A 16,759-nucleotide genomic window follows, 5' to 3' on the forward strand; every position below is an offset into this window, starting at 1 on the left:
GTGTCTGACTCAGTGCTAAATCCATCATCATCACCACCATCATCATCATCATCAAGATTTGGAACAGACAATCCCCATGCAACTCTCCTTGCTCCCTTTATCTCTTTTGGTAAAGCTTGTTGATTGCAGTTCTAGAAAACACTGTTATTTAAATGTGGTCCCTGGACTAGCAGTGGCGGCATTGCCTAGGCGCTAGTTACTAATGCAGAATTCGGGCTCATCCCCAGACCAAATGAATCAGTGTGCCTTTTAGCAAGAACCCCAGGTGCTTTGCAGGCACATTCAAGTAGGAAAAGCAAATCGGCCAATACAAGATTTAAACCTCTAGTGCCTAGTCTAGCAACACAGATGTCTCCAATTGAAGACAAATTCAACTTAAATTCTGTGGCAATATTAAATAATGTGGCATACCACACTCCAAATAAAGAGTCAGCCGATCGTGTTTTAAAGTTGTTTTTGCGTGTGGACTTAAAGAGGTGTTGAAGTGTCTGAATTTTAGACTTTGTCGCTGGGATGGAAAGCAGGCCAGCTGTGCAGTCAGCCCTCTGGCTCCTAAGCTGTTAGCACTGACTGCAGTGGTGAAGGTCAAACAGGGCATTTTAACTTGCCACTAGCTGGAGCACAGGGCCCCGTGGTCCTGCTTTTTTCACTCCAAACTCTGTTCTGCCTCATACCTAAGTCTTTCATTACATGGTAAGCAAACTTATCCCAAACATTCCAATTTTCATGATTCTTTACGGGAATCAATTAACCTAGTAAGAAAACAGAAGAGAGTCATTGGAAGCCCTGTTCAACAACAGTACCCAGAAACAGTACCATTTTATCAAAGGCATTTTACACAGATTGAGACAAGGCCCATTTCATGGATGTACACAGTGCTGTGATTTACCATATTACAGCACTCCCTTCACAGACAGCCACTCTGCTTAGTACTTCACCTCGACTTTGCGTCTGCGGGTCCCTATAAAATTTTGTTTCTCTTATAATAATTTTTGTTTTTATATATCACAATTAAAAACACATTTTAAAAATCCCTAAAAACATTTGCCTCTTAAGTGATTTTAAATGTCTACCTGACATTTCAAATTTGGAAAAAAGATTAGTGAAGGCACGGTGGGAATGTCCACGGCCAAAGGGAGCTGACGATGCAATGTTATCAACTTGCCCCTCATACCAGGAGGTGTAAAGGTGACGTAGTAGGACCTTTAGCAGAGATCTTCTCCCAGAGGCCTCGTCTTATGTAATGGACAGTAGTTCCCGCTAGAGTGAAGGCTCCAGAGTGTTCAATCTTCCAGTCACTATTGATAGACTGTTTCCCAGTGTCTCGGAGAGCTACAAAGAGGTTCAAAAATATGAGAATTAATCAGTAAGCAGCGTCAATCAATATCCACTTCACAATGACTTCATTAAAAGTGTTTCATTCATTTCTAAACCAATGGGTCAACTCCCTGACCCAAAGCATGAGGCATGACCTCGCTGGGAAAGTTCAAAATCACAGCAAGAGCCACAAGCTCTCCTTCTGTCCTGAAACCTTCCCACCTTTGTGGCTGTATTTATCTTGACCTCCTCCAAACTCCTCTGGACATTTGATGGCTGTAGCTTTTACTTTGGTCCTTCATCACTCATTCTTTAATATATTCTTATTTTAAGGCTCCGTGTGTCTGCGTTGTCCATACACTGATCCTACGAAGAATGTGAGAGCCGGCATGGCATCTTTTACATGCTCCGTATCTCCCATGCCACTCAGGAAAGTGTGTCATTAAAGAATCATCATTAAATAGCATGTCAGCTAACAGGTTAAGATGACAAGGTTGGCCCTGGCCAGGTGGCTCAGTTGGCAGGAGCACCATCCTGTGCAATGAAAGTCTGAGAGTTTGATCGATCAGTAGACAACCGATCAATGTCTCTCTCTCACATCAATGTCTCTCTCTCTCAGATTAATATAAATCATATCCTCAGGTGAGGATTAAGAAACAACAAAAGACTGAGTTATATTTGTTACAAGAAATTTCAAAAATAATATGTTGGTCTTAAAAACAGAACTCAAGACCTTTTCATATCCCTAGTTTGTGATTTTCTGTGTACAAAAATGGGGGGAAAATGCTAATTCTCACCCATAAACAGACATCATTTGTATGGGATTTTACAGAATAACTTTGTTTACCTATATTCTTTTCTCTATTTCTTTTTTGATCTGATCTCTGCTACTATTTAAATAAGATTTGTGACATGGAAATGAGATGTTATGATTACCATTTTAAAATAAAGACATTCTTTTTTTCCCCGAATGATTTAATGTTTTAAATTAAAATTTTAGACTCTCCCATATAATTGAATTCTCTTTCAAAAGTCATTTACAGGTTCATCAAAGGCTTTTGTGTCATAATTCTATGAAAATATTTGATAGCTTAAGCCAATAATCTTCCTAAATATTATTTAAGCTAATCTCTATTTATTGAATGTTTGAGGTTTCCATGTTTTTTATATCGTAAATAATGCTCAGATAAATATGCTTTCACTAGTTATGTGTACATCTGAATATTTCCCTTGGATAGATTCCCAGATTTGGAATTAGAGAGCCAAAAAAATTGTACATTTATAGATTTTCAAAAACAATTTTAAATTGGTTTTCATAAAGGTTGCATCAATTTATGCTTCTATAATAGTGACTAGAGTGCCCATTTCTGAATACCCTCTTGGAAACACCTTTCTCCAGAAAAAGAAATGGGTAAGAAGAAATTTTAGGAGTTAAATTTTGAATAATCTAGATTTTTTTCAAAAAAACTCTTGTTTCAGCTCAGCCGGTGTGGCTCAGTTGGTTAAGCATTGTCCCATGCACCAGGAGGTCACTGGTTCGATTCCCAGTCAGGGCACATACTGGGTTTCGGGATTGATCCCCAGTAGGGGGCGTGCAGGAGGCAGATGATTGATGTTTCCGTCTTATCAATGTTTCTCTCTCTCTCTCCCTCTCTCTTCCTCTCTGAAATCAATGAAAAAATATTTAAAACAAATAAATAAATAAATAAATATTAAATAAAAACTCTTGTTTCGTTTCATTACTATGGAGGTTAAAGACATTTTTCATTTGCTTACTCATCATTTGCATTTTTATTTAAATTAACTAAACAAACTATTCATCATCTGTTAACGTTTTTCTGGTCCACTGAGGGATTTTTCTAGTGCTTATATTCACATTATTACAAGCAATGTATTAATAAAATTATTGAAATTTTCATCAATCTTAATTTCTAGCAAATAAATATATTTATAATGTATTGCATATAAAGTATGTTTTAGATAAAATACTAAACATACCTATTTTCAGATTTATGAAAAGTATATAAATATTATTTTTACCTTGAATTTTAAACTTGTAAAGAAATATATTGACAGAAAACTCTCAACACTTTGAAAATAGCTATTACCCTCTAAAAATGGATATACTTCAGATAATACTAAATTGATTATAAACAATGATTTTCCCCTAAAAGGTAAAGTATTTCCTTATATTTCTCTTAAAGTCTATTAAATATTTTGAGAAATCTTTTTGGCCTAGCTTTGTACTATGGCCAGTATAGTTCCACATTCCCCCTGTACTTCAGTATATATTCAAGGCACAATTATAAAGAAATATTTTTGAAAAATATCTAAAAAAAAAAGCCTGAAAAAAACTTCTTAAAAAAATCATATACCTAAATTATTTTTAAAGTCCAATCTTATAAATTTTTTCTTCTAACTAAAGACTTAGGTGTTTAAATTGCTGGTATGTTTTCATTTGTTTATACTATCTTATTTCTGTGCTTTCTTTTTTCCTGCTTGCTGTATTTTTCTGTTATTTTTCTCTTATCGAGTTTTCTATTGTTTTTAAATTTTTATTTTAAAAATTAGATTTGGTTCTCTAAATATGTGTTTAATCAATTTTTATTTATTCTTATTTTTAAATATCTTCTTTATATATTTAAACATATTGACCATAATATTTTTTATATTTTCTCTATGTGACACAACTTACGTGTCTCGTTCTTCTTGACTTTATTTTTACTGTTTTGTTTGTAGTGTCTATTTCCTTTTGTGTTTTCTAAAGGTATTTTTTTACTGTACAATTATATTTGTTCTTATAGTATTCCTTTGAGACCTGGCCTGAAGGTGCATTATATCAAAAGAAATTGTATTTGCATATGCCAACCACCTAGGTAACCTCATTAAATTAACCCTCTTGAGGGTTTTGGACTTCATAGGGTAAACTGGTGCTGCAGCAAATCCATATGAAAATTTACTTTTGGTTAAAAATTTTCAGGCAAGTTGATTTTCTACTTCTGCCTAGTACCATCGTTAAGATTTCCTTTCTTTCATCTTTTAAGTGCAAATGCATTTCTATCTCCCCTTCACATTGAGCCTGTAGTCCTTTGGGGCTCTGCTTTATGCAGGGTTCTCCTACTAGAGTCTCCACTTTGCAAAGGTCTTAGGACTTGTTTTCTGTCCACAGTATCCCTTGGCTCTCCAAGTCTAAACTGGTCACCAGGATTAAGCATAAGTGGGGCTCCACGCAGCCTAATACTGATTTGGGTACGTGAGGATTCCTTAATTTCTTTCCAGTTCGGAGATAAATTTGAAAAGTGTTCTTTTTTCCTCCTTTTGTATTTTGCTCAACAATTTTAATTGTTTTTAGTGAGAAGCTTTTCCATAGTGGGTTGTATGCTAAACTGCAGGTAAGGTAAGTTAGTCCATATGACCTTTTTGAGATTTTTAAAAATCATAAGCTATAATGATTTTGTAAAGATGTAACATATAGTCTATCTGACCTACTCTACTCTCCATTTTAGGCTTTTTGATAAATCATTAAATTATTAACAAAGTAATAAAGCCACCACCTTCAGAATTGCATATGGGAACGCAACTCAGAGAGTAATGAAAACGAATAATTGTACTGGGAGGAAATTAAAGGCTTTCTATGAGATAATATACAGTTTGATGTAGACAAGTTAATTTGTTAAGGAATAATCAATTTGCCAGGAGATCAACTTTCCTTTCCTTTTCCTAATGCATTTTCAGAGAAAGATTTTCAATGACTTCCTTCCAATGCGCAAAGGAGCCTTTAGGCTTGAAGTCTAGGATTTTAATACTGTGTCATTTCTTTTTCCTTTTTTTCCAGATTTGCCCCTCCTGCAGGTGCCTTATCTCAGTAAGTGCCATTATTATTTGCCCAGTTGTTTAAGCCAGAAACCTAGTTGAATCTTAATCATCTATCAATACTCACACCTATTTTCCAGTAAGTTTCAACAGTTAAACTTCTTCAATGTCCCTAAAGGCTGCTGTGCTTGTCCCCTGCCCTGCCTATTATCTTGATTGGATTATGCAACTGGTCTCTGTCTTCATTCTTGCTCCTTCCTCTAATTCATCAGAATAATTGCATTTTCCTCACTTAAGCAAATAAGGGAACTTAGTGGGTTCTCAAAAAACCTTGGTAATATATTAGCATTTTGACCTTGATTTAATCTCCAGACTAGTATTCAGGACATTTAGGGGCACTGATGCTATTTCCTGATACAAGTAAAAGACCCTGGTAACTTAGGCCTAAGCCTTATACTAAGCACAAGGAAAACTGACCAGGAGACCAGGCACTTAATGCAGATGTGTAATTCCATTTTGAAGGTGAATGGTCTTTTAATGACAAAAGGGGATTGGCGATTTATGTTTTAGAGATCTGCACCAGGGAAAAAAGATGGATGGGATCTGGCAGAAGTGGAGGTAGCAATAGGATACAGTCATTTCATGACTTGTATTTTGCTGAATTAATTCTACACAATTGATCACATTAGTTAATAGAAGGGGGAAAAGCAGAAATTTGGGGGAAGTTTGAGGAAAATTTGTTCATATATGACATGTATTTTAAAGTCACAAGTGTTGCATGGAAAGCAATGATTAAAATAGAGAAAGTGAAAAGGAGAGAGCAGGGACCAGATATTATGATCATACTGTTTGGGTTTAAATTTAGGATCATAGGTTTTTAGATGTGTGACCTTGGAAAAGAAAGTTAAACTCTGTTCCTTTATTGTCTGATTTAAAAATTGGGAACTTAGTGGTACACACTTCATAGAGTTATTGTGAAGATTTATTTAATGCGTATTTAATGCGCTGGCTCATACTAATCACTATACAAATGTGAACCATCTTTTCTTAATTAAAATTCACTCAGAAAGTCTTTATTACTTCCTGTGTGCCAGACTCTGTTTCAGTTACTGCAGATATAGCTCTGAGCACAACGATCCCTGCCTTTAAGAATTAACAATAGAGATAGACATATATAAAGAAGCATGCCAGTGAACAAATAAAATTCCGTGATAAGTGATCGCACTCAGGAAACAAAGCAGGACAAATGCCATAGGGAGTGGCCTGGTTAGGGGTCACAAGTGGATATGGAAAGAAAGGGATAGATCTGAGTAACTGACAGGACTTGCTGATGTATTAGAGCAGTGAAGAGAGATCAAGGGAATTCCTAACTTCAGTATATACCACTGGATAGCAATTAGTGACTGCAGTAGGATAAATAATGCCCCTCCCCAAAGATATCCATGTCCTAAAAGATAGAGATCATATAAGGTACCTTCTATAACCACAATGGGATGAAGTTAGAAAGCAACAACAGAAGGAAAAGTGGAAAATTCACAAATTTGTGGAAAAAGAAACAATATACTCAACCAACCAATGGATCAAAGAAGAAATCACAGGGAAATTTGGAAATGTCTTGAGACAAATGGAAATGAAAACACAACACCCCAAAACTGAAGCAGTGCTATTGGAGGAAATTAAGAGCTATAAACACTTACAGTAAGAAAAGAAAGATCTCAAATTAACAACCTAACTTTACAACTTAAAGAACTAGAAAAAGCTCCCAGCAGGAAGAAAATAATGAAGTTAGAGCCTGGGTAAGTGAAATAAAGAATAGAAATATAACTGAGAAAAATCAACAAAACCAGAAGTTGGTTCTTTGAAAAGATCAACAAAATTGACAAACCTTTAAGCTAGATGGACTAAGGGGAAAAAAGAGACAACTAAAAAATCAGAAATGAAAGTGAGGACATTACAAATGATGTTACAGAAATAAAAAGGACTGTAAAAAATACTATGAACAATTGTACGCTAACAAATTGTTCATGAAATGAACAAATTCTGATAAACACCAAACCTACCAAGACTGAATCACAAAGAAAAAGAAATCCTAAATATACCTAAAGACTAGTAAGCAGAATGAATCAGTAATCAAAATATCCCAGCCAAGAAAAGCCCTGGACCTTATGGCTTCATTGGTAAATTCTACCAAACATTTAAAGAACTAACATCAATGCTCAATTTTTCCAAAAACCTGAAGTGCAAGGAAGACTTCCTAGCTCATTCTATGAGACCAGTATTTTCTTGATACCAAAGCCAGACAAGAACACTGCAAAAACAAAAAACTACAGACCAATTTCCCTAATAAACATTGATGTAAAAATCCTCAACAAAATACTAGAAAACCAAATTCAGGAGCACGAAAAGCATCCAAATCAGAAAGAAAGAAGTAAAATTATTTCTGTTCACAAATGATATGATCTTATATATAGAAAACCCTAAAGATTTTATAAAAAACAACACAGAACTAATAAGTGAATTCAGTAAAGTAGCAGGGTAGAAAATCAACACACAAAAAGCAGCTGCATTTCTATACACTAACAATAAACAATCAGAAAATGAAATTAAGAAAACAATCATATTTACAATAGCATCAAAAAGAAAGAAGAAAAACCTTGGGAATTAACTTAACCAAGGAGGTAAAAGATTTATGCAATAAAAACTAAAAAACACTGTTGAAAGAAATGAAAGAAGACGTAAATGGAAACACATTCCAGCTTCATGGATTGTAAGGCTTAATATTGTTAAGATGTTAATATTACCCAAAGTAACCTACAAATTCAATGCAATCCTTATCAAAATCCCAATGGCCTTTATTTATTTTTTTTGCAGAAATTAAAAAAAAAAACAACTATCCTAAAATTCCTATGGAATCTCAAGTGACTCTAAATAGCCAAAACAATCTTGAAAAGTAGGAACAAAGCTGGAGACTTTCACTTCCTGATTTCAAAACTTACTAGAAAGCTACACTAATCAAAACAGTGTGCTACTGGCATAAAAACAGATATATAGACCAATGGAATAGAATACAGATCCCAGAAATAAACCATAGCCAAATGATTTTTGACAAGGTTGCCAAGATCATTCAGTGGAGAAAGGACAGTCTTTCAACCAGTGGTGCTGGGAAAACTGAGTAACTACAAACAGAACAATGAAGTAGGACCTTTTAACTAACACCATATACAAAAATTAACTCAAAATGGATCAAAGATCTAAATGTAAGACCTAAAACTATAAAACTCTTAGAAGAAAACATAAGGCAAAAAGCTTTACGGCCCTAAATTTGGCAGGGATTTCTTGGACCAAAGGCACAGGCAATAAAAGAAAGGAGACAAATTAAACTTCATGAAAATTAAAAATAATTGCATATACATAAACTTTTGTGCACCAAAACACACTATTAACAGAATAAAAACCCACAGAATGGGAGAAAATATTTGTAAATCATGTATCTGATAAGGGACTAATATCTAGAACATATAGAGAACTCCTAAAACTCATCAACAAAAAAACCAACAAGCAACCTAATTCAAAAATGGAAAAAAGAATTAAAATAGACATTTTCCCAAGGATATATGTAAATGGCCCACAAGCACACGAAAAGAGGCTCAGCCTCTGTGATGATGAGAGAAATGCAGTGAAACCCGCACAGAGACAGCACCCCGAGCTCAGGAGGCCACTATTGAAACGCACAGCAGGCAGAGAGCACCCCCGACACAGAAACCCGGGCCCATGTTGGTGGGAATGGAAAATGGGCGTGGCAGTTCCTCAAAACCATTAAAAAGAGTTACCATAGGTCTCAGCAATCCTGCTTCTGGGTATATGATGAAAAGAGTGAAAAGCATGGGCTTGAAGAAAGATTCGTACATCCGTGCTCGCGGCAACATCGCTCACACAGCTAAGGCGCAAAAGGCCAAGCGCCCGGGGCTGAGGGAAGGAAAGGGCACCAAGGGATAGATACAGATGATGGGCCATTATCTGGCCTGAAGAGTGAAGCGAACACTGACACGACACAGCATGGGGAGCTTTGGAGGACACTCCCATAAGTGGTATAAATCGGTCACCAAAGGGCACTTACTGTAATGATTTGACATATATGAGGTGTGTAGAGTAGTAAAATTCAGAGACAGAAAGCTTAATGGTGGGTAGCAGGGGGTGGGGGGGAGGGTAAGTTGACATTTAATGGGTATAGAGTTCCAGTTTTGTAAGACGAAATTTCTGGAGATGGATGGCGGTGGCTGTGGTTATACAACTGAACAAACGTATTCAATGCCAATGAACTGTATACCTAACACAGTTAAAATGGTAAATTTTATGTGCATTTTACCACAATTTAAAAAAAAGTGTTAGCGAAGAGAAAAAAGATACCCATGTCTGAATCCCTGGAACCTAGAATGCTACCTTACATGGCAAATAGGCAAACAAACAAGCAAACTTTGCCGATGTGATTAGGTTAAGGATCTTGAGATGGGGAGATTATCCTGGATTATCCAACTGGGCCTGAAGTGCAATCAACACGTATTCTTATAAGAGGTAGGAAGACGGAGGTTTAAACACAGAAAAAGAAGAGAAGGCATTGACACTAAGGAGGCAGATGTTGGAATGATGTAATAACAAGCAAAAGAATGCTGATAGTTACCAGAAGCTAGAAGGGGCAAGGCCCCGAAGTTTCCCTAGCCTCCAGGGAGAGCATGGCTTTGCAGCCACCTCGAATTTTGATCCACTGAAACTGATTATGGCCTCCAGAGCTGTGAGAGAATACATTTATTTTTTTGAAACCTACAAGTTCATGATAATTGTTACAGAAGTCATAAAACACTAATAGGGTGACAATTACTATAATGGGGAAAACCAAAGGAGAAAGAGATTTCGGCATGGGATGGAAATAAAATTTTTTATTTAAACTTATGATTTCTGAGGTGGTTATTTCTGACGTGCATAGGAGACATTTGATAATTTGCAGAAAATAAACATGGGAAGTAATGGAACAAGATGGAATTCCCTAGGGAGACAATATAGCAGGAAGGAGAGCAGGGCCCTGGTTTGAGCCCACAGTACAGAAACATCTGGAAACCATGTAGAGGTTGAGAATGCTACAAAAGAAACCAGTAAGGGATATCCAATGAGTTAGGGGGCGTCAGGTCTTAGAAGCCAAAAGAAGAAAGTGTTTCATGAACTGAGCAACCATTCTAATGCTGTTTATTAGTCAAATATCATGTGACCGTTGGATTGTCAATCTGGAGGGCATTTGCTGATCTTGACCAAGGCAGTTAGACTGTAGAAGGGAGACAGACACAAGACTGGATTGTTGAAGAGCCTGGGAAACAGGAATTAGAGAGAGCATGGAGATTTCCCATTTGTAAAGTTGGTTTGAGGCCCGGCCGGCGTGGCTCAGCAGTTGAGCATCAGCCTATGTTCGATTCCCGGTCAGGGCACGTGCCTGGGTTTAGGGCTCGATCCCCAGCAGGGGGCATGCGGAGGCAGCCGATCAATGACTCTCTCATTGTTGATGCTTCTCTCTCTCTCCCTCTCCCTTGCTCTCTCTGAAATCACTAAAGACATATTTAAAAAAAAAAAAAATTAAAAAAAATTGGCTTGTGCATTTAGCGACATTTTTCAGGATTTTAAAAGTCATAGTGCAGCGTAGAGTTCTGAAGACTCTGAGATAACTCCGTTGGAGACACCCATAGTCTTTTCCAGCTTGGGGGAAATCCCCAGTGTAATGCCAAATGTCTGCTATCGAATGAATATTTTGAAATTGTTTAGAGTTTGCACAGTGTCTCCAAAAACTGGGTATTAGAGCTTTAATCTGAATTTGGACATTTGAAATGATTTACTTGCACCTAAAATGCATTTTAAAACCATAGGAGGTAAAAACAAAAAACTTAAATATTAGTAATAAACTAATGAGTGTGTAACATGACAAAACTTCCTCAAATCTTCCTACTCCTAGAAAGCAAGCCCTAATAGGGAAAATAATGCAATCTGAGTGTAGGCAATTTTCAATATTGTAGAGTACAAACAACCACGTAATACTGAATTTTTTTACCATGTACAAAGTGTCTTTCGATTGACATACTATTTCTTATTTGAGAAAGAATAATGAGGACATTATTTTTGTTAAGGAAAAAAAAGACATTATAAATACAATGTTTAAATTTGGGAGAATATTATGTTTTTGTCAGCCCTCTACCTGTGATGCCATGATTATAAAAGATCATTTCATGACTTAGTTTGAAATTTGAACATACAAAGCAATATGTATTTTGACAATTTACTATTTGCTTTCATATATTTAAAAATAATTAATTGGCCTAATTAAAATAGCTGATACAATGCTTTCCACAAGCAATAATTAAAAATTTTAAATGCTCTCTACATAGGTGAGGCAAGAAAGAACATTATTTCCCATTAAAAGATTAAGTCCTTTTAGTATGTAGAAAATTTTTTTTAAGAATCCTACAAGATTTCCTTAGTCTAAAGCAATCATTATACATACACACATGTATATATGCATTTACATATGTGATATATATACATATGTGTATATATATGAAATAAATATATTTATGAAATGTTTTATACAAATGCATACATATGAAATAAAACACACCCAAATCCTCCAATGAGTGTGTGTGTTTTTTTAACATGGACTAACATGTGGAATCAATTTATACCCCTCCAAAACACATAGACAACCAGATTGCTTTTGCTCCTGGGAAGTCCCTGGAAAGAAATTTCTACTTGATACGACAAAGGTGCTTCCTGGGAAATTCACACATCTAACTAGAAACAGACTGACATCCTTGTCTCATCGCACCCTCAGGGCAGGGAGCTGGGCTCGGGCTTGGATGGGCTCTGGTCTGTAACACAGGTTACCTAAATAGCTGTGTGCCGGCTTTTCCTCCACGACTTTGATTCTTCTTGCTCCAGGAGGTATCACCAGCACTTCCACATAACCTGCAAGGGTCAATAAATCATGAAATAAATCTCGAGATCTTAGGAGATCTCGTCTCTTAGTTGACTTGCCCTTTCTTCCTTTGGTTTTGTTTTTTGCTTTGATATTTCAATACCTATGGAAACAAAACAAGACAAAAATCTTAAGTACAAAAGCTGTCATAATTTCAAGTGGGGAAGTTTCTGGGAAAGATGTTAAGTCTACAGCACTATCAAGGGCAAACAGACAACTGCATTTTGTGTCAAAGCTCATGGATATCTTATGAATTGTGAGGCGAAAAAGCACAATGAAACAGCCGGGTTAGAAACACAGAGCAAATAGCCTCAGATTCTGCTCAAGGACCTCATTTAAGTTAGAAAATGGGGGGAAGAAGGCAGTGCACCAGGAAGGGCATCAGGTCCCGGAGTAGCTGAGCACAGGACAGAAGAGACCCACCTTTCCCTGCGGAGACGAACAAAGGGTTTTGAAATTGGGGATCTAGACAAGTAGCTGTAAGGCCACACCAAGCAATCTAGTGTCACCTAGGAAGGTGGCCGACAGCTAGAAGCAAAACACAACTAGTTGTTTCTCAGGAAAGGTTTTTCAGCAGAATTTTAGGAATATAAAGCTTGAAGTGAAATAAGGTGAAAAGACAATGTGGGACAGAAGGAAGAATATGCAGAAAAAGTCAAGATCAAGACTTCATTTAGTGCAGAAAAATATAGCTACTTACCTTTTTAGCTTTAAACTTATATTGAAATAATATTTAATATTTCTCTGAGTATACCTGTGTAGCTCCATATATCTGCCAGAAGTTTAATTTTAAAGCTACTTTTGAAAGCACAATAGTTCATCTCAGAGTTGTCTGCTGCTGATTAATTATTCAAATTCCTGAAATTGTTTCAATTATTTGGTGTAAACCAAAAGGTAGCATACACCCCACCTGGTGGCAGTGGCTGGGATTATGCTTTTAGAATCATAATTTCCATTAGCAAACACTGCTTATTCAGTTGCACCATTGTTAGTAATACCAAACCACACAAGCACTGTCATTTTGTTACATGAACAAACAGGCAGCAATGAAAATAGAAACACCTGCTTATCACCTACTTGTACACAGAAATTAGGCAAGAAGGTCTCTGCACTCAATTGAATTGGAAAGACAAGGCAGAAATACCTTATATAGATATGAGTTAAATAAAACTTCAAAAATTATGTTTAAAAGATCATATGCAAAATGATACCGTTAACTCCCTGCTAAAGGATATAAACCATGTTGTTTAAACTGTCCCCCTTCTCTGATCACATCATCACTCAAAAGGTTTGCTGCTATTTTTAACTCACAGAAGTGGGATTTATTTTTTATTTTTCCCTTGTAAATGGTTATATACATTACTCATGCTTGAGAAACACTGACCTCAGCCGGAACCACTGATTCAGAGGACAGAACAATTTACAGTCAAGGAAAGCATCACAAAGAAGTAGATGAACTGTCTTTGAAGACTGGATAGGATATGGATATATATTTTTTTATACACATACACACATACACATAGAAAAAGGAAGAATTCACTGTATGTAAAGAAAAGTAAGGGAGCAAGTGGTATCCTTAGGAGCACATGAATAAAATAATTCTGACAGAATAAGAAGATGGGTCCAGTAAAGAGAGTTTTAACGTATGCCCGGGGCACTGCATTTGTCAGTTTGCAGCTACTGAACATTCGACAGCAAGGAACTTGGTAACCAGATGCTGGTGAGGGGGACTTTATCTTTGATAATCAGATACTGGCTTCAGAGGCTTTATTGGAGAGCGGGATGCAGGATACCCAGCAATATGGTTGTGGATAACAGCGTCAGGAGCCTAATGTAAAACTCTAAGAATGGTAGAGGCCGAGGTAGTAATTTCAGAAGGCACTGTGAAAGATAAAAAAAATTCTGAACTTGAGAACCAAGAGAAAGTGGGAAAATAAACATTGAACTCCATGCTTTATTATTACTTATGTGAGAATGAGGCCACTGCTTACAGCACCGTGAAAGTCAAGTGGTAGTAAGAATCTGATCAGCTCGGCTTTGGAATTTGTACTTTACGAAATGGTGGAACACACTAGTGAACATATCCAGTAGGAATCCCGAACATCTGGGACTCCGGAGAAAGGGCAGACTATTGAGGTACCTTTGGGAGGCATCTTTGCAGAGGCAGCCATTCAAGCCATGAAAGTAAGTGGAGGAAATCAAGGGAGAACTCCACCTTGGTGACAGTCATAGTTTGTTGTGTGTTTTGGTTTGTTTGTTTTTACAAATCCTCACCTGAGGATATGTTTTTTATTGATTTGGGAGAGAGAAGAAGGGAGAGAGAGAAAGAAACATCAATGTGAGAGAACACATCAGTTGGTCACCTCCCTCATGTGCCCTGTCCATGGATAGAACCAGCAACCCAGGTATGTGCCCTGACCAGGAACTGAAACCACAACCTTTGGTGGTGGGACGATGCTCTAATCGACTGAGCCACTGGCCAGGGCTGTTTGTTTTTCTTCAATTGAAAATCTCTCAATTTTACTTTTAATTTTTATTTATTGACTTTTAGAGAGAGAAAGAGATTTGTTGTTCCACTTATTTATGCCTTCCTTGTTTGAGTCTTGTATGTGTCCTGACTGGGGATCAGGGATCGAACCTGCAACCTTAGCGTATGGGGACTATGCTCTAACCAACTGAGCTTTCCTGGCCAGGGCAACAGTCATAGTTTTTAACAGAGATTAAAACTAAATCAGGAAAGAATATAGAGAAGGAATAACCCTGAGAAGGAGGAGATCTGGCTATTTTGGTGTAGCGGGACTCCGTGGATTAGATAATCTCAAGAAGAGCTGTTGGTCAACTGTGTCATAAACTTTAGAGACATCAAAGAGAAAAGTGGCAAAGGAGGTTGTGCCTGGATGTCACAATCAAGAGGTAACTGTTAATCTCTGAGTAAGCGAATTCAGCTAAGTGTTAGGATGTTAAAAAAAGAAGACTGGGTAGGTAGTAACTGGAAATTCCTGTTTGAGTTTAGCAGTAAACGCAGCCATATGTTTTACATTAGGACAATAGTTATACCTAAGTTTATAGTTCTATCCAGAGCAATTTTCTGTTACTCAACTGGAATGGCTTGGAGGATAGGTGAGTTAAACTGAGTTTAAAGAAGAGAGGAAGAAAAATGTTAAGCGAAGACATTTGAAGAATGATAGCCAATGACTGGGGGCCTAGGTATTTTTCAGTAAGTAAGCCTTTTAGCACAATCGAGAATTACACTTTTTAAAGAAGTAAATATAAGAGCAGCTACCACCGAGCTTAGAAGTTGGAATAAAGCCTGTGACATCAAATCATAAATCTTATCCTCATGTTGTGACAGCTTGCTTTGTACATGGGAAAATCCCATCCTGTTTTATAGCCAGAGATCCATTATTAATCAGCCATCTTAAAATGCCAACAGCAATCATTATTTTCATGGTAAATAACAATAAAAAATGCCATATTTTGAGAAAGGCTATGTGTTAGTCACTATCATAGGTTATTTATATAAATTATTACATTTAATCATAACGATAACATCCAAGGTAGATATTACATTTCTCACATAATAGATGAGAAAACAGATGTGGGCAGAAAAAAATCACTTTTTCAAGACCGCACTGTCAGTGATTAGCTGACCCAAGCTTTTAACTCAGAGCTGATTCCACTATGCGCTTCCAGCTATGACCCATTGCTACTATTTTATAAAATAGAATATATGACACTATTACTCTCCCACTCCCATGGCAAAGATACAAACAAAAGGTCTAAGAGCTGAGTTCCTCACGCAGGATTGGTATCCTTAGCTCTTATACTAAGAACACATTTTATGCCATTTTCTCCTTGGTGTATATTGATAGCTATGTAGTTCCACAACTGGTCAAATATACAATTTACCTTTAAAAATTCCTCTAAAAAATTATCTCCTGGCTAGGCAAGTTACAACGAAAGACGTGATAAATGTACAAGAAAAAAAAATTCCTCTTAAGTTTATTCTCTAGCTCCAACAAAAATGACTAAGCAAACTAAATAGAGCACAGGGACTGAAACACCCACATGTGTCTGCACATGTGTTACTCATACAACATACACAGTGTGCATGGCCAACTGGACCAAAGAAGGCTCCAATTCCTTCAAGAAATTCTAGGAAGTCCATAAAGCATAAGGATAAAATTGTCTCAAGGGAAATGAATACAGCATTCCTAAATTCACAAGTAGACGAAGCCCACAATATAATTAAGGACTCATGCAGATTTTTGTTTTGTAAAGTTCTTAATAATGTAATGTTTCACTGTTAATTAAATCGACAAATATTAAACAATCAGACACTATGCCTGTCATTGAGACTATGGGACTGAACAAAAGTAGCCACGATATTTTTTCTCATTGATCTTAAAGCCTAGTGGGGAAGTAAAGACCAATGAATGTACAATTGCAAACGTGATCAGGGCTACACCACACAGATACAAATATGGTAAACATCACTAAACTAGTTGTTAGTGACAGGAGGTGGAGGTTGTCCAGGGAACACTTCACTGAATCAGTGACACTTGAACTGAGATCTAAGTGACGGCCAGGAGTTAACCAGGCAAAGCTAAGGGGAAGCTA

General features: G+C 36.7%; 1 protein-coding gene across 1 annotated transcript in view; it reads right to left on the reverse strand.

Moving 5' to 3' along the window:
• ADAMTS19 (ADAM metallopeptidase with thrombospondin type 1 motif 19) overlaps window positions 1-16,759 on the reverse strand; it is a 219,024-nt gene that overhangs the window by 45,386 nt on the left and 156,879 nt on the right. Inside the window, exons 16-17 of the mRNA XM_081135323.1 lie at window positions 12,049-12,129; window positions 1,175-1,332 (exon numbers count right to left, since the gene is read on the reverse strand). Of these exons, the coding sequence (XP_080991449.1) occupies window positions 1,175-1,332; window positions 12,049-12,129 (239 nt within the window). The remainder of the gene's footprint in view (window positions 1-1,174; window positions 1,333-12,048; window positions 12,130-16,759) is intronic.

The sequence above is a fragment of the Miniopterus schreibersii genome, assembly GCF_964146895.1.
Source record: "Miniopterus schreibersii genome assembly, chromosome: 4".
NCBI lineage: Eukaryota > Metazoa > Chordata > Mammalia > Chiroptera > Miniopteridae > Miniopterus > Miniopterus schreibersii.